The following is a 23,426-nucleotide window of genomic DNA, read 5'->3' on the forward strand; positions in this document are numbered from 1 at the left end:
ATCATAAGAAACATGTGTACTAAGTTTTAAGTTGATAGGACTTCAACTTCATTAAAAAACAGCTTGATCAAAAACTTTAATCTGAAGCTGGACAGAAGGATGCTCATACCAGAAAATACAATGCCCATAAATTGGGCATGAAAACAACTTTCACCTATCTTATTAACCTGTACACAATCTGCTCATACCAAAGAAAAAATCTACGCAAGAGAAAGAATAAAATAAATTATATGTAGATCGGCGCAAATGCAAAAAGTCGATATCAAAATTTATATATTTTATTAATTTTATAAGAAAGAAGGTTTAATATAGTGTAGTATCTTTTGTGTCCATTTGTGCTAAATTTCAACAAGATATCAGCACGACACTTAATTCCTCTTTTCTTGAAAGACTTGTTTTAAAACGTACTCCATATTGGAATCCGTGAAAAAATTGAAATAGGACATTTTAGTTTGATGTTTTTTTAGCTAGAAACAACGTCATAGAGCTTTGATGTCACTACCAAGTTGTGTTGGTTGATGCCCATAAACAATAGGCTGCTTGGTCATTAAGATTTTTTAGCATTCGTTTGTTTTTCTACTAGATAAAAATTCTATAAACCTGTATATTTTTTTACCTTCTAACAACAGAAGTAGTAGTACTGTTGTCATAAGATAGAGTTATTCCCCCTTGAACTACAATATTAGATGATGCCGATCTAAACCAATCAGAGAATGTATCAACAGTTGGATCATTGGAAATAGCCAGCCAGGAACCAAGTGGACTGGTCACATGGAATGGACTAACGGACAATATCCCACTGGTAGAGCTGAAATCATCATGACCTGCACTAAAATCGTAAAAGGTCATGTCCATGTTGATGTCCTTTGTGTTTGTTGTAACGTTGTTTTCAGTTGTTTCATTTCCTATCAAAAGAGTAATGTGACTGAGTCTTTATAATAACTTGCATTCTAGAAAATGATACATACCGTTAAAATCGTTAAATAAGCCGCAGGTTTTTTTCTCTGTCTTTGTCCCTGCGTGTTATACTTGGGTGCACGTTATGTATGGTTTTTTTTCTGTTTTCAGGACGTCCGTGAAAACATATATCTTTTAAAACAATAAGAACTTGCATTAAATAAAATAGTACATGTATCTGTACCTAGATTTTCCTGAGATCGTTATATAAAATAGTACATGTATCTGTACCTAGGTTTTCCTGAGATCATTATATAAAATAGTACATGTATCTGTACCTAGGTTTTCCTGAGATCATTATATAAAATAGTACATGTATCTGTACCTAGGTTTTCCTGAGATCGTTATATAAAATAGTACATGTATCTGTACCTAGGTTTTCCTGAGATCATTATATAAAATAGTACATGTATCTGTACCTAGGTTTTCCTGAGATTGTTCTATAAAATAGTACATGTATTTGTACCTAGATTTTCCTGAGATCATAATAACAGATCTTGAATTTTTTGTCCATTTTTAAAAAAAATTGCAATAATAAATTCCCAAATATTTTTTTTCTCGAAAATTTACAATAATTGAGTGAGTTACTTACCAGTACCAGTAATGACAGCAGGAGTAAATATAAACGTAGGTAAACTCTTAGCACTGGTATAGTTGTCTACAGTCAACTCAATAACACATTCATATAAAGTCAGGGGAAGTAACCCATCCACATCACTAAATGACACAGATGTAGTATGATCAGTTGATTTGGTACAATTTAAGTCAATAGTGTTACAGTCAGTGACAGTGGTATTGTTAGCTGTTGAGTTACTGGATGTGACTGTTGTGTTGTCTGCAGTGGTGTTGCAGGGTGTATTAATAATGCATTCTGGGAAATCTAATACAACTGTCTGTATTGTTGTCAGGGTTGTAGCCGTATTACTTGTGCATGTCACTAAATATTCCCTAAAAGTACAAATGTTATAATAAACATACACAAGTGAAGCAAGTCCTTCAAAATAACTCTTTCAGAATTTCATTTCATTTCATAAAAAAAAAATATGTGCATAGAAATCAACATTTTGAATCAAAGAAAAAATGTTCATGTCCTTTTACAACAAAACTGTCTACAGGGAAACAAATAGGCATATTTGGAATGAAAGCTTATACATTTTGATGACTTTCCTTATATGTTCTTTGATATTTGACTTGTGGTTTCTTTACATGCAGTGTGATGTATCTTATGCATTTATTGGACAATTCCTCTAAATGAAATTAAAATTTTCATTTTGTATTTTGTTTAAAACTTGAGACTTGTTAGATCTATCTTTATTCATGTTTCAAATCCTATTCTTTTCTGATAAAAAGGTGTAAATTAAAAACTATTATAACATTCCACCAAGTAAAAATTGCATGTTCTACTGTAATATACTTACCATGTTTCAATAGTGTTTGTGACTTTTTCTGCTGTTTCAGTTTCATCATTACTAGCATTAACAAGAGAGTAAATATATGATGGTCTATTCCATGTTATAGTTATGTTTGTACTTGATACTGCTGTGCCTACAATATTCTCCCCGCCTAAAATACAAACAAATATGTATAAGTTAATGTATTGTCCATTATCCATAATAACATTCACTGCTTTAGAAAATCTTACACATATCATACCTGCCATCTGTCACTATTTGCGGGGAATTTCCCTCATTAAGGCTCCCAAATTGAAATTTTGAAAGAGCAATTTTGCCCACAATTTAAACAAAACAATTAATTTCACAATGACGTCATATTAGGCTTATAAAAGTATGAAGAAGCAAAAAAAACAACATTAAAATGTATTTGCAGGTCCTTGAAGGTTTTTTAGGACTATGTCAGCCATCTTGCAAAACCCCCATGGGCATTTTGAAAAGTTGGCAGGTATGCATATGAAAACTTCTGATTTGCTAAATTTTATGTATACAATATTTTTAATCATAAATATTTTTTCAATACAATTTGAACATAAGAAAACTAGAAGAAAAAAAATGACACATTTTTTTTATTGTTTACAAAATATTATATTATTATAATATCAAATAAATCAGTACATACACATGAAGCATTTCTGTGACAGTAACATTTTTGGGGTTTATTTGTCAAATAAAAAAATAAAAGATGTTTAGAATACAAAAAATATTTTCATATTATGTCCTAAAATTATTATTTTTAAAAAACTGTTTTGTTTTGCTCCTAAATACTTGAGATGAATTGACTTACTACACTGGAATAATGCCACATCTTTCTTAGTGAAGTGGTCAGGACTGCTGGATTGTGAGGAGGCAAACAGAACCCCTTGTAATGCTGTAGGACTGTAACACATGGTATTAGCAGACAGGCCATCCTTTACATTGTACAAACTTTCCACTGTTGAACACTCACAACCAAGGAAATTATTGTCTAAATTCCTGTAAGAAACATTTTTAATATAAACTACGTATATACTGGTATTTGACAAGTGAATATAAGTTTAGTTTAGGTGCTTCTTTTAGTGTCCTCTGAATTCATTAATAGTTATTATAAATATAGAACTAGATTGGTCAAACAGACTTAAGTTTATGGTCTACCTATAACACTTAGTGTATAATGGTATTTCCACAGATAAAATAAAAACTTGTCCTAACGAGGACAAAATACACAAGATCACATGCTTCTGAAACTGTTTATGATGTCTTTACACTAAATCTGTTAGATGTGTACTGATTTATACTTTAGTCTTGGGGACATACATGTACTAAACCATGTGTACACTTAGTCACTTATACTTATACGTTTGTCAAGTGACTTGAAGTGTGTACACTCATACTTTTACATTTGTCAAGTGTGCACACATATACTTATACATTTGTCAAGTGTGCACACTCATACTTATACATTTGTCAAGTGTGCACACTTATACTTACACACTTGTCATAAAAACTCGCACAAAAATACTTACACACTTCCTCCTAGATTAAGGCCTCCCAATGCTTCAATTCTATTATCTGCCAAGTCAAGTGTTGAAATGGATGGTAGTATAACTGACGGAAAGTATGGTATGACATTTTGTCCTAAATCTAATGTCTGTAGCGAGGACAGTCCATTAAATGACCCTTCTTCTATATATTGGATCTGGTTGTCTCGGAAATCACTGCAAATTTAGTTGACAAATAAATAATTTCAAAAGAACACTTATTACAATTCTGTGACATAGTCATTTGATTTGGTTAGATAATTTCATGCATTTCAAAGTATAAAATACATGATTGATGGTCTCAAATTGTGCAAGGAATGCATGCTCAGCACGACAGTTGTCATGAAAATTATTTAAAAATTTATATTTCCAGTGTTTCCTTTCAGTTGCATTCAAATGGATATAACCGAACTATGCTTGAAAATTAACAGACACTCTTTTTTTTTTTAATTTGATGGTCGTAAATATCCTTTTACTGTTTTTAAAAAGTCAGATTGGTAACATTTTTTTTTACCAATCCTCAGAAGTTGCTTTTCATGCATATCAATGTTCAGCTTTCTCTTCTTTTGAGAACCTCCCTTCTATTAGTGATGAATAATCTTAATAGCAAATTTTGTTACCCTTGTTCAAGAGCTTTTTAAGGTAACAGAGATAAAAGTGAAACCTTTGGTCGTAATAAAAACTTAAAAACACCCTCATGTTTAAAAATTCCCATCTATTGGTACTTACATAATTTGTAAACTGGTAGCTGGAGTGAGTAGACCTGCTGATATTTGTGTTATATTGTTGTTGTACATGTATAAACGCTGTAATCTAGTCTGACTGTTAAACGATCCTTTAGGTATTATACTGATCACATTACTGTACAAATGTCTGCAATATTTAACAAATCAATTTTACTTTCAATATATGTTGATTTTTTTTAAATACATTTAAATAACATTTCTTAACAATCCAGGAAATTTTGTCTACTGCGGATTTTTCATTGTTTGTTTAAAACCATTTTTACTATATTTTGAGGGTTGCTATTGAACCACAAATCTCAAAATTCATTAAATTAAAAATTTCCTAAAGAAATGTATGAAGTCATTGTCAAAACCATGAATTTTAATATCCATAAAAATTCAAGTTTCTTTATTTTCTATTTAGGGGCTAATAATAGATAGTTTAAGGCAGATGATTAAAATGATGTTTAGTTTAAACTATTCAAATCTTAACACATCTATTGTTCAATCTCTACCTTCAATTCATATTGTATGTCCCTTCTTGAAATTCAGAGGAAATAGAGAGAGCCAGCTTGACAAAATAGGAGCAAATAATATTGAGAAAGGTTTATGTATACCTTTATAAAATATTGGGATGTTAACAATTTTACATTCTAACAACCACTCCTGTGAAACTTTTTTCTGGTTGTGCTTACATTTGAATTGGAGTAATTTCATTCAATGCTATGGGATAGACAGTTAGTTCATTGTTCTGTAGGTAAATGTAATCAACATCAACATTACGAAATCCATCAGACGTAATACTGGTTAATCCGTTGTTGTACATTTGCAGATATTCTACATAAGATGTTCCACCAAAAATAGATGATGATATGGTTGTCAGTTGGTTATTATTGAGATAGCTGAAATGGAAATTTTAAAAATTGGAATACTCTTTATGCACTTATACTATTATAATTCATTATTTTTCAGTTGAATTTTGTCATGTAAAACTTATATTTTATTATTGTCTTCAGTAATTAGAAAAGTAATCTGCAATTTCCTTGATTCATCAGAAACAAAGTCTTTTATTCAAATTTAATTTGTATATTTGATTAATATAATTGGCTACTTACAAGTAGTCATTGGCTCGGAAGTTGTAAAACGCATGTTTCTTTATATCAGTAATTGAGCTGGACTGCAAGTAAGCTCTTCTGCAAGTGAAGTCTGTGAAGGCATAAGATGGTATGACTCCTAGGTTTAAATTCTGCATTTGGAAATCATTACTGGTTGTCCCATTAAAGGCATAAGACTGAATTTCTCCTAACAGGTTTCCATTAAATGAAAAGGTACCATAATAATAAGAAGCTCCAGCTGACACAGTATTAAAGGCATTTGATTCTATGACCCTAATTTTGTTGTTGTCAAGATTGAAGTAATGAGTTGCTGTGACATCTTGGAATGCTCCAGATTCAATACGGGAGATTCTGTTATTTTGCAAATTTCTGAAATAAATAAAAGATAGTTTTGGGGACAGCTATATTTTTGTATATTTATTGATACTTTAAAATGTAGAATGATTAAGGGGAGTTAGATAAGCTGTATTTTAAGAGTGTCTTCAGTTTAATTTTATCAGGAATACCTAAGCAAAAATGTATGCAGGAGGTTAAAATTCTTGGTGATCATTTATATTTAATACCAATAAGAAGGTCTGACTTTGTCATTGGATAACTTTGACTCAAAGTTTTAGAATCTTAGCTAGTTGGAATAGTTGTCAACATTTCAGATTAAAAATTAAAGAACTTTTTGAACAAGCAGCAGTAGAAAATTGCAGTTCGCATCATATAGTTTCAATTTCAGATCAGAACTACTATGAAAATGTTTTTTTTATAACTTGACAAAGGATGAAACCTTATTAAAAAGTTAGGAACAGACAATTTGTAAGTGAGGAATTAATACAACCATATTGGTTTCTATAATCAATATATTTCAAAAATATGCAACAGTTCTACAATTCCTCAATACCTGTACTTTTGCATTGCACAAGGTCATGTTTTTGTTTATGATGTATTTACATTAAATCCATTAGATGTTGGATGTGCATTAATTGATTATCAAGTCTAAGATAAGTTAAATTGTTTTTTAGTTGTTAATGGCTTTGGTCTAGCTGTCAGTAACTGTAGGTACTCACAGATCTGTACTTGATATCTATTTGTTGTGGGATGTATAAACATCTGGTAAGTATTTTTGTTACTAGTAATTGTTTTTTTCTGATTTGTAATGATATGATAATTTAATCCCTTTTCAACTGCTTTTTATAGTTATTTTTATGTTGTGCTGTTACACAATTCTCCCAAGTTAGGGGATGGGCGCCAGCAAACATGTTGAACCTGCCTCATTCAGTATGAGCCAATCTTAAGTCAGGAGCCTGAAATTCAGTAATTGTGTTTTTTTGCTTTATATCATATTTGTTTTTTTGTTCATTGTTCTGTACATAAATCAGGCACACCTACAGTTTTTTTAGTTGTTTGAATTGATTTACATTTGTCACTTTCAGGCATTTAATAGATGACTATGTGGTATTGGTTTTGCTCATTGTTGAAGACCATATGGTGACCTATAGTTGTTAACCTCTATCTCATTTAATAAGTCAGGAGCCTGGTCTTTGTTAGTCTTGTATTATTTAATTTTAGTTTCTTGTGTACAATTTGGAAATAAGTATGGCGTTCATGATCACTGAACTATTTGTTTAGGGGCAAGCTGAAGGACGCCTCATGGTGCGAGAATTTCTCTTTACATTGAAGACCTGTTGGTGACCTTCTGCTGTTATTTTTTCTATGGTAGGGTTGTTGTCTCTTTGATACATTCCCCATTTCCATTCTCAATTTTACATCTGTTTAATTACATAAAACTACTTACAGTGTATAGCAGCTAACATCCTTAAATGTGTCTGGTCGTATGACAGATATTCTGTTGTTTTCAAGCCTTAAACCATTGGTACTTGACAGTGACAAGTCATGGAAGGTTCCGTTCATTGGCAACTTGTACAATCTGTTGCTGGAGAAATCGCTGAAATAAAAACAACACAAGCAATTCCTCTTAAAAGTCAACTACAATCAATTGATTTAATTCAGACCAAAAACTCAAGCTTTAAGGTTATAGCAAACTTAACCATATCAATTTTTCTGAAGATAACAACAAAATCCAATGTCAATTTCTGAAACACTCCAACAAAAGGTAAGTCCAAAAGAAAGTGTATACCTTCTTAAAAATACAGGTTTTACATGTACATGGCTTCCTTCTGTCTAGCTGAATTCAATACAAGGAATCCTATCCACAAAATATAAACCGACTATGATATAAATCATTATGGCAAATGCTTAATTTCTACTATGAAGTATATCAAAATTTTATTAACATTCAATGAATCATAAATTAAAGACATGATGATCAATGAAATTTGACTTAAAATTCTACTTACAATGTTCCAGAAGATGTGACATGATTCAACGATCCATCTTCTATCCATCCGATCTCATTGTTAGATAGATACAAACCAGATGTCAAGGGGCAACTCTCAAAGTGTATTTTCTTTATATGTGTTATTTTGTTGCTTGAAAGTTGTCTGCAATTAAATATTTGAGAAAAATGTGAATAATCTAATACACATATTTTAAAATATGTATGTATTTTACATCAGAATGACTTATGCAGGTGGATAAATGGTTTGGATACAATATTGATGCAGAAAGTCAAAACGTTTCACGTCAGACTTTAATACAAAGAGTCATTACAGATAATAATACAATATAAATAACCAAATATACATGTATATTTTAAAGCAATTTAGAAAATGATCTTTCTTTATATTACACTATATGTCGATCAGTGAACTGAGAAATTAACTCATCAAAAACACCAGGATTGAAATTTTATATTTGCGCCAGAAGCAGGTTTCGTCTACAAAAGACTCATCAGTGATGCTTGAACCAACAGATATTAAAAAGGCCAAATAAAGTAGAAAGCTAAAGAGCAATAAGGACCAAAAAAACAAAAAAACATTTTGCAAGAAATGAGTCATGGTGAGGTTTGCCCTATCAAATTGACTTGAACACTGTATAATAGACCATCTTTAGTTGACCTGTACTTCGGTGTAATTGACTAAGAGAAATGCAGAATACCGTACACCATCTTCAGGTCTTATACCAACAAGCCAAATATCAAAAGATTTGAAAGATTTTGAAGCTTAAATTTTTAATTTTTTTTTTAAATATGACATGGAGTTAAGATATAATGTCAAAGGTCAATGTTTAGTGGTATGCATCCCAACATCTATAGTAAAAACAGGCTAATCTAAGGTAATAGATGAGTTTTAAAAAGTTACATTAGTTTAGGTACTTAAATTGAAACATGAATTGAGGTAAAAGAATAGTCTTCTTCTATCAATAAAGTCTTCCATTTGTACTCAAAAACATCATAAGATATTTGACAACCATGTTAAATCAAATGTACTGTGGCTACAAGAAAGATACTTTTGTATGATAATTAAACTTACAGATATGCTAAACTGGCAGCATTGATAAAGGCATCATCTGGAATATAGTCTATGGCATTGTTGCTTAAATCTAATGACCTCAGTTGAGACAAGTATGAGAACTGATGCTCATGTATAAATCTAAAATCATTATTCGACATATATCTGTAAAGGTAAACAAATAATCTTCATGAGTTTTATCATAATGTCATATTTTTTTTAATTTTTGCATCTTAAATTTCTGAATAAGTATTTAATGCATTAAATATTCATAGATTGTTAAGTGAACCATAAAGTTATTATTAGCTATTGAACATATAAAGGGAAACTAATTGGTCAACTAGATTTGGAGGCAACCCTTTACTACAAACTTAAAATTTATTACACATTCAAATAGATATGCTGAAATACCAAATTGTTTTGAGAAATATCACTTATTCAATATATATCAAAATTTCTTGTATGATAGATTACTGCATGAAACAAAATTGCATTGATACACTTTTCAAAAATTAAGCACTGTCATAAACAAATTATTGTAATAAAAAAAAACATTTAGCTCATATCGTCCTTATGTATTCAGATCGTTTTAATGATGTTCGTGTGAAAATTTGATATATATGCCTTCTGCATTAAAAATCACACTTATTAACAAGAGTGAAGTTCCAAGGGGGAAAGATGTGTGGTGGGTGTAAGCAAGTTGTTTTTAAAATCTTTGAAACAATTATGATATGTCAAAGTTAATTTTTAGTTTCTGGTTTTAAAAATTTTCCCCTTTTTCCCTTTTAGACCCTGTGAAAGGACAGATTATCATTCATCTAAACAGCTGCTAATTAAGGTTAAATTGCTGAGGAATTTATCAATTAAGGGGGTTCGCGGGTCTAAATCATTTATATGGGATTTCTCTATATTTTTCTATAAATGAACTTTATCTTAAAGTTAATAGAAAAATAAAATAAAAAAGTGGGGTCACCGTTCATTTGCACTCACAATCTGCCTTCGAAAGAAGCATACATTTTTGTAAAAATGGGTTTTTTCTGATGAAGTAATAGGAGAAATAAAGTTAATATCGAAATAAAATAAAGAAATTTATTACAGAAATCGCTCAAATTTTACAATAATTTAGTTAAAGTACTGCTTATATGGAAATTGTATTAAAAAATATAGGTCACCGATGAGTTGAAAAAGATATTTCAATTTTAAAGCCAAAAAATGGCATTTTTTCACCAAAGGGAGATAATTTGGAACTTTTTCAATGATGTATACATTTTAAAAGTCATCTGGGGCCAACACGAATTGATTGTTTTGAATGATTTTTGTACCATATGATAAAGTAACAACTACAAAGGGTAACAAATAAAATTTGTATTGAAAAACAAATGTTTAATTTTTTTCTGAAATTTTTATACCCTCGAGCCTCCTTAAATGAATAAGAATTAGTGTAAACCTGTGTTATCTGACACACTGGGGGACTGGAAAACAATGTCAGATAAGGCAGGGTGTAGGAATGCTCAGGTTTTTTCTGCAAGGATAGGTATATTTTGGGACCAGAAAAATGTGTCAATTAAAACAGGATGTTGGAATACTCAGGTGTCTGACAAGGCGAGACGGGTCTAGATCACTCATCTGCTGATATGGCACCTGCTGATTTTGCACCATCAACCTGCCAATTTTACCCCTACGTAGAACAACTAAAGTTGCTTCCCTTTGTACACTAACGGGTTGTAAATTAAAAATTAATGCCATGTTACTTTATTAATTAATTTAAATAAAGCTAGCATTAGTTATGAAAGATTAAGGCAGGTTACAGTATATTTTCATACATATTTTGCTATCTCCCTTCATTTAAAGAGAACAAATTAGGGTTGGAGCACCACAGTCAATTCAGCATCATCAACACAATCCTTTGGTCTTGAACTATGCTAGTGTAAAAGTTCAATTCATTTTAAATGCAAACAAGTGGGGTGTGCTTGTATCACTATGTGCAAAATGGTTCACAATCTGTTCCTTTACATGCTGTTCATTGGCAAGCAGATACTAATAGACCAGTAAGCTAAGCCAAAGGGTTCAAACAAATTACAAAGTAATGTAATATCTCTCATTTGCTACCATCAAATGATTTTCAGGGTTGTAGCTCAACAGAGATATATGATCTATCTCTTATCCTCTTACATTGTATTTACTTCATAAGGAAAAGCACCATCTTCTACAGCTACTATTCTATTATTATAAAGGTACCTAAAAAAATAACATCATCAAATATTATACAAATAATAGAAGCACATTTACTACCACCATGGTATGCTGTAACCAAGAATATTCCAATGTTGGTGTCATTTTTGTTGCTTTGGCAAAAGTCTAGATGAAAATATAAAATTTTGTGCCATATTTGAATATTTGAACAAAAATAACACCTTTTGAATATACATTTACATACACTAGCCATTCTACATACATATGCAGTATTGAAGCACATGCTTTGGAAATGAGATATATTGTAAATAGTAAGGTCTCTAGCAGCTTTTCAATCATAAACTAAAGGGTAATCTATTTTTTATGTGTTTACAAGGAATCCTTTTGACAACCTGGAAAGATGCAAGTCATTTCTTTTATATATTAATTGGGTGATTTTTAACTTAACAGTTCCCAACGTCCCCAAGAAGATGTCACAATACCCAGACACATTATTCTGGCAACCATCCAACTAGTCTAGCCAACTATAAACTTTATAAATTGCATGCTTTTTGAAAGTCACCAAAAAACAATTTTCAAGTCCTTGATTTGACCATGCCAGGTAAGGAACTAATAACCTCCTACACTCAAGGAAGCACACTAACCACAAGAACACATATACAAATGGTTACATGCTCACACTTGTAATAGTTGCCGATGAGATTGAAAGTTTGACAACACTGGACATAATGCACTAGTCTCTACAAGACAAGCATGACAAGGGATATAAAACAAAACATAATGTACAATCCTAAACATTAAGCAACTAAATAAAAACACCAAATGCCAAGAGCAAACTCAGGTCCCCTGCAAAGAAAATTAATTATTGAATGGGAGAAGAAAGATTGTTTAAATGGTCAAGAGCCTAAAACCATGGTACACAGATCAAAAAGATAATTTTATCATCTAGAGAGGCTTTATAGTTTTTATTATAAAAATTACTGGGGTCAACATTGTCTCTTCATGTAATTCAGATAATCAATAGGCCAACTTTCAAGTGATCCATCACATATTCATCTTTTCTTTATATATGAAACATGTTCTTTGTTTGACTGAGGAATTTTCCCGAAAAAATAATTTTCTCTGATAATGTATTTGCAAGTTAAGTATAGTTATAGGATGGACTACAACAAATTCCTTAAAAAACACTACATGATCACAGGTTTCACATTCAGAACCTCTTTTTTGTAAAATAAAAAGAAGAAACTCCTTATTCTCACATTTTTCATTATCAATAATGAGGTTCTTCTAATCATAAAACTTGATAAATATCTGATAGCAACTACACATCCAATGCAAAACATTAACCAAGAAAATTTAAATGCTGAAAACTAAGACACATCAACATTATGCTTTACTCTCATTTGACACTGTTCTAGCTCTCATTTGACACTGTTCTAGCCTACAGGAAATATTCTAACAATCAAATACACATTATTCATACCTGTTAACTACTTGTCTCTACCAAAAAAAACATTTTTAGAGGGTAATTTTGCTGACAATCTTATTTTGGAATTCTTCATTATCACTTTTCATATTTTTATTTTAATTGAGAAAAAACAAACAAATGTGTGAAATAAAAGGGACCTTTTTCATTATAAACAGCAATATATATGTAAAGTCAAATCTATTTACAGTCTCAAATCTATGTTCTTTTCTGTTCTAAAGTCAGGAAATTTACCCAATACTTCAGATACAAGACAATTAGTTTTGCCACACAAAAGTCACATACCATCAGAAATCTATAGCTATGCAGTGTTGGGAATGAAACACAAAATGGTCAAATGATATGACTTTTTTAACCACCTATACATATCCTGCAATTCTCATTATCAACCAATGTTTATAAATTGCACAATTTTTACCATTCCTGCCTTAAAAGAAATTTGAAAAACTCAAGAAATGAAATGATTTTTCAAAAGTGAAAAAATATATTGTTTGAACAGTGGAGAAACTTAACAGTTATTTGGAAATAGAGATGAAAAATTGACACAGATTTGAGACTGGACATAGATTTGACAATAAAAAACAACATTTTGTAAATAAGAAATTAGATTGAAATTTTGTTTGATGAAGAATATTTTGACCTCATGGAAATATGTGTTGGGTCAGTTATAATAAATGCAAGTTCCCTCTTAATGAGGGAAAGTTAACAAGTATGACAATTGTTGCACAAAAGTCAACTATTTACAAAGGAAATACATCGTAGCACATGGATAAAAGGAGATACTTAGCAATAAAGGAAGGCAGAAACAAACTGTTTTCTAGCTCTAAAGTACCGTAATTATCATGGTTGTTATACATATATAAAGCAGAATGCTATAAATCTTACAATGTTCTCAGTTGTTCAGGAAACGTGTTGTTTTCAACAGCTATGATCCTATTACTCTGAAGATATCTAATGAAGAAAAAAAGAAGTCATTGTTTTTCATATTAAAAATGTTCACATGGTTTTAATATCTTCATCCCAAAGCTTTATTTTTGGGAGTTGTTAATTTTTTTAATTTAACAACAAGAAAAAACTCTTGGCAAAGAAAATAAAGATGTTTATCATAAAATAATGCACTCATGTGCGGACAGTTATAATTTGAGCATTTCATTTCCTTTTAGAAATGAACAGTTTTTATTATGAACCTTAATTAAATTCATACTAGCACATGTTTAAGATCACAAAGTACCACAAGAGAGGATTACAATGGTAGCAAGCTGAAATTATTGCTGGATCTTAATAACCTCTATAAGGTATAAATGAATATCCTGGTTATCTACATTGTCATTTTGGTTACCAGCGCCACTAGTACTTTGGATCAGAGCTGAAGTTCTCTGTGTCGTCTCATTTTTATTTTTACATGAGTGTGTGTCAGCCATAATTCTTGCTTCAGCGCAATCGTCCTTAAGGGGGTTCGCGGGTATAAATCAACTTTTTTTTCTAATATAGGATTTTGCCAATTTTTTTCTATTAATTAACTTTATCCTATATCTAATAGAAAAACAAAATAAAAATATTGGGTCACCATTCATTTAAGCTCACAATTTGCCTCCGAAAAAAGCATACATTTTTGTTAATGTCCTTTTTTTCTGTTGAACAAATAGCAGAAATATAGGCAAGATCGAAATCAAAAAATAACCTAATTACAATAATCACATAAATTTTACAATTATTTAGTTTTATGTACAGCTTATTTGAAAAAAATAATAAAACAAATAGGTCACCAATGTGTTAAAAAAGATATTTCAATTTTTATGCCAAAAAATGTCATTTTTGAACCAAAGGGAGATAATTTTGAGCTTTTTCAATGATATAAACATTCTTAATGTAATCTTGGGCCAAAACAAATCGTTTTTTTTGGGTTGATTTTTGTACCTTAAGTCTTTCCAACTGTTTGTATCAAAACTTTTTGCTGTCCAAGTGGAATGCTAAACGTGGGCATATTGTTTTTTTCAATCATTGAAATCACTTCAAATGGAATCGAAACCAAGTCTAATAAATTCTGAAGATGAATTTAGATTTAGATTCATTGTGGATAACCACATCAGATGTACCAGCTTGACATTAAGTGGAAAATCCTCTTTGCCTTCACTGTCATTTTCCATATTGCCAATAGTCACAAATATACAAACAAGTACAAAGTTTAAAGCAGAGCATTTCTGAAAGAAATGATTCCTTCGCCTGAGTGTGCTGGACAAATCCTACAAAAGTCTACAGGGAATCACAATAAATACCATCACCAAAACATGGTTTGCAAGTATTAAACACGTCTACAGCTGATCCCTATATATTTTATCGCTGGGATGTTCACAAGTTCTGCAGTGTATCACGGGTAAATATCATCCTAGGGAATTCAGCTATTAAAAAAAAGTTATCTATTTTTTCACAGGTTTAACAACATTGTCATAAATATCCATATCCAAAGATTTAAACTCATAAAAATTATCAATGTTAAGATAATACTTTAAATTTGTTAATTTGTGCCTGCTTCATGCAGTTGTATTATCGATCAACAATAAAGGAGCGACAATTCTTAGTATAAAGCTGTTGATAAAAGGTCATGCATGTGTAATGATGCATGTCAACATGCTGTGTATTAATAATCCACTTTTCCTGTTCATAAAAATATCACACACTGAACCTAAAAACTTACAAACTGACAAGTGTAGAAACATTAGTAAAAGTCTCTGATGGTAGGACAGATATCATGTTACTATCTAAGTACAAAGTCTGAATGGAAGGCAATTTCTCATGTGTTGTCAGGGCAACTGGTACATACTGCATGTTATGGTTACTACCAAGGTCTCTGTAAAATATAGAAATAATTCTTTAAGGTCTCAGGTAAATGCATTAATAGAGGAGTTTCAGTTATATCTGCTAGTTTTTGTATAGAAACTAACTGATTTCAATGAAAACATTAATATATTTTAGCCAACAGATATCATTTGGTTGTGTTGTGCTAATGCGACATACAGCAACCAACAATCAATCAATCAATCATTTGGTTGCGCCAAAAAATGGTCTGAAAACCTGAAAATTTTCCTTATGCATGCTTCTGATTTGTTTCTGTTGTGTATTGTCCAATGTATTTTGTTTTATTTTCTTTTCCCCACAATTAAAACCTTCTTTTTTCTGTACTAAAATCCATACTTTTATTATTATGAATGAGATATAAGAATATCTATATCTTTCCAATGCGCATCTCAAATATGTAAACAACTTTTTAAAGTGCTTTATATTCTCTATATTATTTGCTCAATGTAGTTTTAATACTTCTGCAAAGTATAACATATTTAACTTTTTGTCAATTATATTTTATATGTATGTTTTAATTTTATGATATGCTTTGTGTAAGCTCTTGTATTTGTAGCATGCTTGCTTTGTTTTAAAATGTGCAAGTTTTAAACGTTTTTTTGGTAATAAGAAAATATAAAGGCTCAATAGAGCTTTAAAAAAAATATGGTTTCTGTTATATATACTGACTTAGTCTATAAAAAAAGCTTTTGAACTTTGAACTTGAACTCACAGATAATTTAATACAGGTAAACATTTGAATCCATCCTCCTGAATATGTGTCTCATTCAGTCGATTGCCTCTCAGATTTAACAATTGTAAGACCTGAAGTTCACAGAAATCTGTATTGTTTACCATCTCTATCAAATTGTTGTGTAAATACCTGTATGGAAAATATAGTTTAAATTATTTCTCATAGGATAACATAAGAAATAGCAAGAAAAAATCTAATTTAGTTTAATTTAAAAAAAATCTCTATTTATTCCTGATCTTCACATTTTCCGAGACGATTTAGAATGGTGGAATCAGCCATTGTATTTACCCGAACTGTTGCCGTGGAATTCAAGTTCAGAAAATTTACATTCAGCGTGGGAAACTTTATCACATCAATGACAAGAATATCACCTGAAACTCCGAAAGTGACCATTGTCATATGTAAATAAAGGATCCTCATAGAAACAAAGATGGTGGAAGTACAATGAAAAACATTTTGGAAAATGTGAAGGTCAGGATTATTACAGTGCAATCACGTAAAAGGAAGGTCAGAAGCGGTTTTTCTTATGGCGATTTATAAATTGAACGTGAAAAATTATATCACAAGCTAACATGAATGATAATTTAGATTATTTTTACCAATAACCACTACAAATTTCAGCTGACAGCGACTATAGTTTATAAGTATCTACTCTTAATAAATGAAAATTCTCAAAGTTAATTAAGTGTTGAAGGGTATATAATATATTGAAAGTTTGAAAGAGTTTACACAATCTCTCATTATCTAAAAACTTACAATTTCACAATATTAGGAGTGGTGGAAAAGGCTACCAGTTGTTTTTTCTTCCTAAGATAAGTTGGTCTTAGTTTGATACCATAACCACTTTCCCCAAGCTCTGTTACATTTTTAATCAAATTATTGTCTGCATATCTATAAAATAATAAAAAAAAAAGATATTCTATTGTACATGTATAAAAAATCATAATAAAAAAAAAATAGATATTCTATTGTACATTTATAAAAAATCATAATAAAAAAAAAAAAGATATTCTATTGTACATGTATAAAAAATCATAATAAAAAAAAAAAGATATTCTATTGTACATGTATAAAAAATCATAATAAAAAAAAAAGATATTCTATTGTACATGTATAAAAACTCATAATAAAAAAAAAAATAGATATTCTATTGTACATTTATAAAAAATCATAATAAAAAAAAAGATATTCTATTGTACATGTATAAAAAATCATAATAAAAAAAAAAAAAGATATTCTATTGTGCATGTATAAAAAATCATGAAAAATGTGTTTTATTGAGTTAAAAACTTCCAAAATTTTCTACCAATTTACAAAGTATAAACAAAAACTTACAGTTCTATGAGTTCTGTAAAGTTGGCTTCCATAAAAACTTGGTGTGGTAAATGTGTTAGTCCATTTTGACTTATAAATCTGTAATATATTTCATTATTTACATATGAATAAGTCATACATGTGATTACATTTTTAACAAATAAATATTTTGAAATAAAGCAATATCCTTTTACTTCAAATTTTCAAGAAACTGAGAAGAAAAATTTGAAGTCTAAACGAATGCTTTTTTTAATATGTCAATAAGACAGCAACCCAACAACCTAGAAAAGTATTTATACATATAAGGATAAATATACTTTTGAAGATTTCAAAATTCACGAAGTACTCTAAACTATATTGTTTTGATGACAAGTTGATTAATTGATTGTTGTTGTTTAAAGCCACTTCAGTGGCCAGCATGGTTTGAACTCACCACCTTAGTATTAACAGACTGTTGATACAGGTAATGAATTACTAAGTCTACTTGGCCACCTGGATCACAATGATCACTAAAAGACACATCTTAACTACTAACATATTAAGTTATATTCATACCTTCCAACTTTTGAAAATGCCCATGGGGGTTTTAGCGCGCGACAACAATTTCAAAGGTTACAATTCTTTGCGACGATCATTTTGCGCGTGCTGTTTTGTGGTCTAGAAAAAGTGTCATATTTGTAAGATGAGCTTACATGTCTTTTTCTTAAGTTTATTTGCATGATTCTATTTATTATATCAGCAGAAAATATGAACATGTAGCTGTAAGACCAGGAATTATTTTCATGTGTAAGGATACTAAATAGTTGTTTACTTTTCAAATTTAAAATTATACACAAAGAAGAACCTTTATCATGTTGGGAACAACACCTAGGGATACCCCCTCAATGTTAGAACATTAAAAACCACTATTTAAGTACAAATGAGCACACATTCATATTATTTGAAGAAACTTTTCCCAAAGGACTATACATGTACATCTTATGATCTATCTGGTATTATATGGTCAACACATGTCCAAGAAGTTTGATATGTTCTTGGCCTTATATATTCTTAATAATTTAAAATAATTGGACCCTTCATTTAGAAAAGCTGTTCCAAATATAATGTCAGAATTTCCCATTTTTAAGTTAATAAATCTACATTTTTCTATTGTATTTTTTTCAAGAGTAAAATGACCCCTTGATGTTGGGAGGGGGGGTTCCATGTGAAATATAATGAATAGTACATTATACTTTAAATGATTTGGTAATTTAATTGAATTCATAAATAAAATTCTGTTACAGCAAGTGTAATGTCAATAAATTAGTGAATAAACTACTATTTATTATCTTCATGGTAGTACTGCATCATTGAAGTTTGTCAATCAGACATGATTTTATTCTTATTCTGTGTAAGAACCTCCTTGCAGTTAAAAAATCATTTGCCATGTTCACGATTTTACATTTCTGACCAACAAACAGAGGAATACAACACAAGTTCAATATCTAGCATGTTAAAATAATCTTGAGAGAAAACGTTTTTGATTGGCTGATTAATTTGATCATGAGAAACATGCAATTTGATTGGCTGAACATGATTGTCCTCCATTGAACACAGTTCAAAATCGGGAACAACAAAATTTTTCGTGTAGATTTTCACCAAATCGTGTTTTAGAGGGTTTTTCAGGAACACGATCGTGCCATCTTAACAAAGGGTCAAAATCGTGTAGTACACGCCTAAATCGTGAAAGTTGGCAGTAATATTATATAAAGTATCATGGTTGTGTGTATGTTCACTTTGAAAAACTAATGACTGTATATTTCCTCTTGTCTATAGGTATCTCTGGTTTGCAATCTTAACACATCATAGTCCTTTTAGTGAATAATTCTAGTCAATATTTTCAATGAAAAATTCTGAAGTTAATTGCCATGACTCAGCTTTTTAAATACTTACAGATATTTCAAAGCTTTACCAATGTTGATCATAGAATCAAATAAAATGGTGGTCATTGCTGGACTCTGACTGTGGAGTCTGAACTCAATCAACTTTTCAAGGTCAATAAAGGATTCAGAGGTCAACTTCTCCAATTTGTTGTGATGAAGGTCCCTAGAAGCATAATTTTTCAATGTTATAAAATTTGCCCCCAAAATATCTTATAGAAACTGTCCATACCTTTTCAGAAATATTCTACAATATAATCATAAAGTTTATTGTAGTTTTTATGCACAGTCAATTCCAAGAAAAATTTCTGACTACATAAAATTATAAAAGCCATATAAGTACAACTGTCATGAATGCAGGGTTCACACTTTGCCGGTTATTGCTCCCGTTTGAGATCAGACAGCAATACGACACAAAAAGTGAAAAAGTCTGATTAGTATCCTCAATTATCTGGAATGTCCTATTATTGTCTGAACGCAGTCGTTATAGTTCATAACAGATTCCCATTGGTCAGGAAGGGTCCAAATAGTTCGGCAAAGCACCCCGACAGTAATGTGCGTCCCGTAACATTCTGTGAAACTCAGCCGATTTTGTCTAGTCGGATTACAATCGTGCCTATGTCGTGACAGATTCTGTTGTATCAGATGGAATTCCTAACAATGTTCTGTGTATTCGGGACGGGTTCCTGTGGAACGGGAATGATCTGGAGAAGTTTTTCATTGCTGTTTTTCTGCCGATTGAGTCCAGATTGCATCCAGATCTTGTCGATTGCGATCCATTTTGCCGAAACCGTTCCGAAACAGTTCTGTTATTAATTCTTAATTCGTCAATGATACCCATGTCAGAGTCCCGACAATTACAGAAAATAATACGACTGAGACCAGACAAAGCCATTTGCAATGCGATAGAGCGGACCATGATTGGATTACGTTCAGACAGTACCTAATAATTCTGAGTATGCCGACAGTTTTCGAACGGATAACTTCCGTCAGCCTCGGTTCACTGTCTTGACACTATCTGATCTCTGTTGGATTACAATCGGTAGAATTGGGACGCAGTCGTGACAGACTTGGTCGTATTTTACCTGGTGAAAGATACAAATCGGATGAGAAGGGGATTTAGAACGGGATTATCAGGATAAATTAGCTTGGAAACAGTTGAATATCAACGCTTCCTGAACAATATCTGATTGTTGTCGTGATTAACTTTTTGTTTTTACAAATTTTAATAAAAGTTTGAATTTCCATCCACGATTCATAGGATCTTGATCAGACTTTTAATAAATTTTAATCAGGAGGGTCCTGTCAAGGACGGCAGTAAAAATTGTGAATGTGTGACCCCAGCTTTAGGGACATAACTTAATTCTTCTGAAATTTAAGGCATATCCCTCATTTACTTCTGAATGCCACTGTGAGTAACACAGCTTCAGTTGCATAGTCCTCTAAACATTTGAGATATTTTAAGATGAAAATTAAATAGTAATTGATAAAATATCTAACAAAATATTTGACAAAATTAACATAAATATTTGATTCAGATGTGCCTGATAAAGACAATAACTTACAAATGTATCAGTTCTTTCAGATCTTCAAATACACCTTTGGGTATCTGTGATATACTGTTACCATGCAGTTCTCTGAAAAACAATTAATATGAAAAACAAGTCTGTGCTCACAATTTCCATCATTACCTTATAACAAAGAAAATTTAGTAATTTTTTATAGATAATTTTTCGAAAATTAAAGAATTATTATTAAAACTGTTCACATTGTTATAATAAGCCTGTTTGAAGGATTATCACTTTCAGCAGCTTGTCATATGTGCTAGCAAAATCTAGATGTTGTTATTATATGTAATTATAAATATAATTTATTACATCTTAAAGTTGCAAATTTCCCCTTAAATTGAATTGAAAAAATATGAAAATATGTCACACATTATCGGATAACAAGATGAAGCTTGGGGCAATAAATTAAGAAACTATGACTAGTAGTTGATGAGAAAATGTGAAAAAAAATAGATACTGACAGAAAATGCTAAAGACGGACAAAGGTAATCTAGTATATTCCTCCTTTGGAGCAAGTGTATGCTTATATTAAATATTTTGATGAAGATTGTACAGGACAGTACTCTTTAGAGTACAAATATCAGTTTTTAAATCACTGCGACATCATAAATATGTTTGAATTGACTTATAAAAGGACATTTTACAAATAGTTTTGTGTAATTCTTGACTTTATCCAAGTTCTTACGCAAAAATATATTTACAAAATTGAATTCAAAATTTTGGTAAAATGTTTTGGCACCAAATATAAATAAAACAAGACAAGATCTTTAGCTTTTTAAAGATGTATCTGATATTTCTCAAATGGAAAATTGACGTATCTTCCTCTGCACAGGAATCATAATGGCAGTAATAATCTGGTAATTTAAAAGTATCGAAATCTTCTCATATCACATATTTGTAGAAATCAATAGAACATTTTGATGTGCTTTCATATTTATAATTGATAAATCAATAATTGAAAATCTGGTATATACTCTGTAAATTTTATATAATGTCATACTTACAAAATTTTCAGGTTTTGCATCTTGTTTAAAGCTCCTCTCTGAACATACTGGATAGCATTGTTACTGAGATTCCTAAAAAAATCAACTACCCTGATTAGTCATTGATAATTTGTCATAAATATGTTTTACCAGATTCTTTTAGTAGATTTAAAAAAAAAAGAGTTAGATCCACCTATTCTTGTGCGGTTAATTATTACAGCCGAATTCAATGAGTGTGTAGGCAAAGGTAATATCATTGGTTAGGTTGCTTACTAACTGAACCATGAATTCATTACTACCCGCTTTTAAGAGTAGACTAGTCTGACAGATAACCAATCTATATATGTCTGTAGGGCTAAGCTATTTCAAAAGGAGGGTAGTGTACCTTACCAATCAATGATTTCATGGTTCAGCTGGTGAGCAAGATAACCAAAGATATTACATTTGATCACTTTTAGCTGCACACTCATTGAAATCAGCTGTAAAAAAATATTATAAAATTGTTTATCAGTACTGCAATAGTTTTCATGATGCTTCTCAAGTATAAAGTATTTTTCAAGTATAAAGTATTTTAACACTTTCTTCTAAATTTCATAACTCTCATCTTCTGTAAAAAAAAACTTTAAAGATAATGTTTGGAACATTTGTAGACTTCCTTCTTCTATTACCTACAAATGTAAGCACAATCAAATTCCACCCAGCTCCTAGGCATCAAATTTTCTTTTTTGGCAGTCAAATATTTCTAGGTCTGAGATTTCATTTGTTCAGTCTTTAAGATTACAATGAATGACATTGAAAAATAGCTTACACTTGTCAAAGTATTTTCTATGATATGATAATTGACTAATCCTTTTTGAAACTAGAGAGAACATGTACTGTGGAAAACAAAAATAAAATGAAAATTGAAATTCATTTGGCTCGTAACTTAACAATTGCATAGTAAGGGCTAATTTTATCTTATGTTCTCAATTATCAATCCTTTACTTTTGTACTCCTAAATTTATTCACTAGAGATATATTTATTACACTTTTATTATCTTTCCAACTCAAGCATATTGAAGCAACGTATGTTACATGATTTGCAAGAGATAGCACAGAATATGACTTGTACTAAAAGTAAATTATTAAACAATATCTCCAGTGAAATTATGCATGTGGGATATCTTAACTATTTAAATTGACATGTTTTTATTAGAAATTTTTTTTCA

General features: G+C 30.6%; 2 protein-coding genes across 2 annotated transcripts in view; both read right to left on the reverse strand.

Annotated features, from left to right (window-relative positions):
- Positions 1-9,327, reverse strand: part of LOC134684341 (uncharacterized) — a 32,828-nt gene extending 23,501 nt beyond the window's left edge. The window contains exons 1-11 of the mRNA XM_063543629.1: positions 9,188-9,327; positions 8,114-8,257; positions 7,552-7,701; positions 5,769-6,137; positions 5,349-5,555; positions 4,658-4,801; positions 3,914-4,105; positions 3,196-3,383; positions 2,376-2,520; positions 1,550-1,905; positions 617-905 (exon numbers count right to left, since the gene is read on the reverse strand). Of these exons, the coding sequence (XP_063399699.1) occupies positions 617-905; positions 1,550-1,905; positions 2,376-2,520; positions 3,196-3,383; positions 3,914-4,105; positions 4,658-4,801; positions 5,349-5,555; positions 5,769-6,137; positions 7,552-7,701; positions 8,114-8,257; positions 9,188-9,327 (2,324 nt within the window). The remainder of the gene's footprint in view (positions 1-616; positions 906-1,549; positions 1,906-2,375; positions 2,521-3,195; positions 3,384-3,913; positions 4,106-4,657; positions 4,802-5,348; positions 5,556-5,768; positions 6,138-7,551; positions 7,702-8,113; positions 8,258-9,187) is intronic.
- A 2,007-nt stretch (positions 9,328-11,334) lies between these two features.
- Positions 11,335-23,426, reverse strand: part of LOC134684342 (leucine-rich repeat-containing protein 15-like) — a 36,646-nt gene continuing 24,554 nt past the window's right edge. Inside the window, exons 10-18 of the mRNA XM_063543630.1 lie at positions 22,240-22,311; positions 21,233-21,304; positions 19,681-19,833; positions 17,770-17,847; positions 17,191-17,325; positions 16,414-16,563; positions 15,541-15,693; positions 13,731-13,796; positions 11,335-11,404 (exon numbers count right to left, since the gene is read on the reverse strand). Coding sequence (XP_063399700.1) covers positions 11,335-11,404; positions 13,731-13,796; positions 15,541-15,693; positions 16,414-16,563; positions 17,191-17,325; positions 17,770-17,847; positions 19,681-19,833; positions 21,233-21,304; positions 22,240-22,311 — 949 coding nt within the window. The remainder of the gene's footprint in view (positions 11,405-13,730; positions 13,797-15,540; positions 15,694-16,413; positions 16,564-17,190; positions 17,326-17,769; positions 17,848-19,680; positions 19,834-21,232; positions 21,305-22,239; positions 22,312-23,426) is intronic.

This window comes from Mytilus trossulus, chromosome 9, assembly GCF_036588685.1.
Source record: "Mytilus trossulus isolate FHL-02 chromosome 9, PNRI_Mtr1.1.1.hap1, whole genome shotgun sequence".
In the NCBI taxonomy this organism is placed as follows: domain Eukaryota; kingdom Metazoa; phylum Mollusca; class Bivalvia; order Mytilida; family Mytilidae; genus Mytilus; species Mytilus trossulus.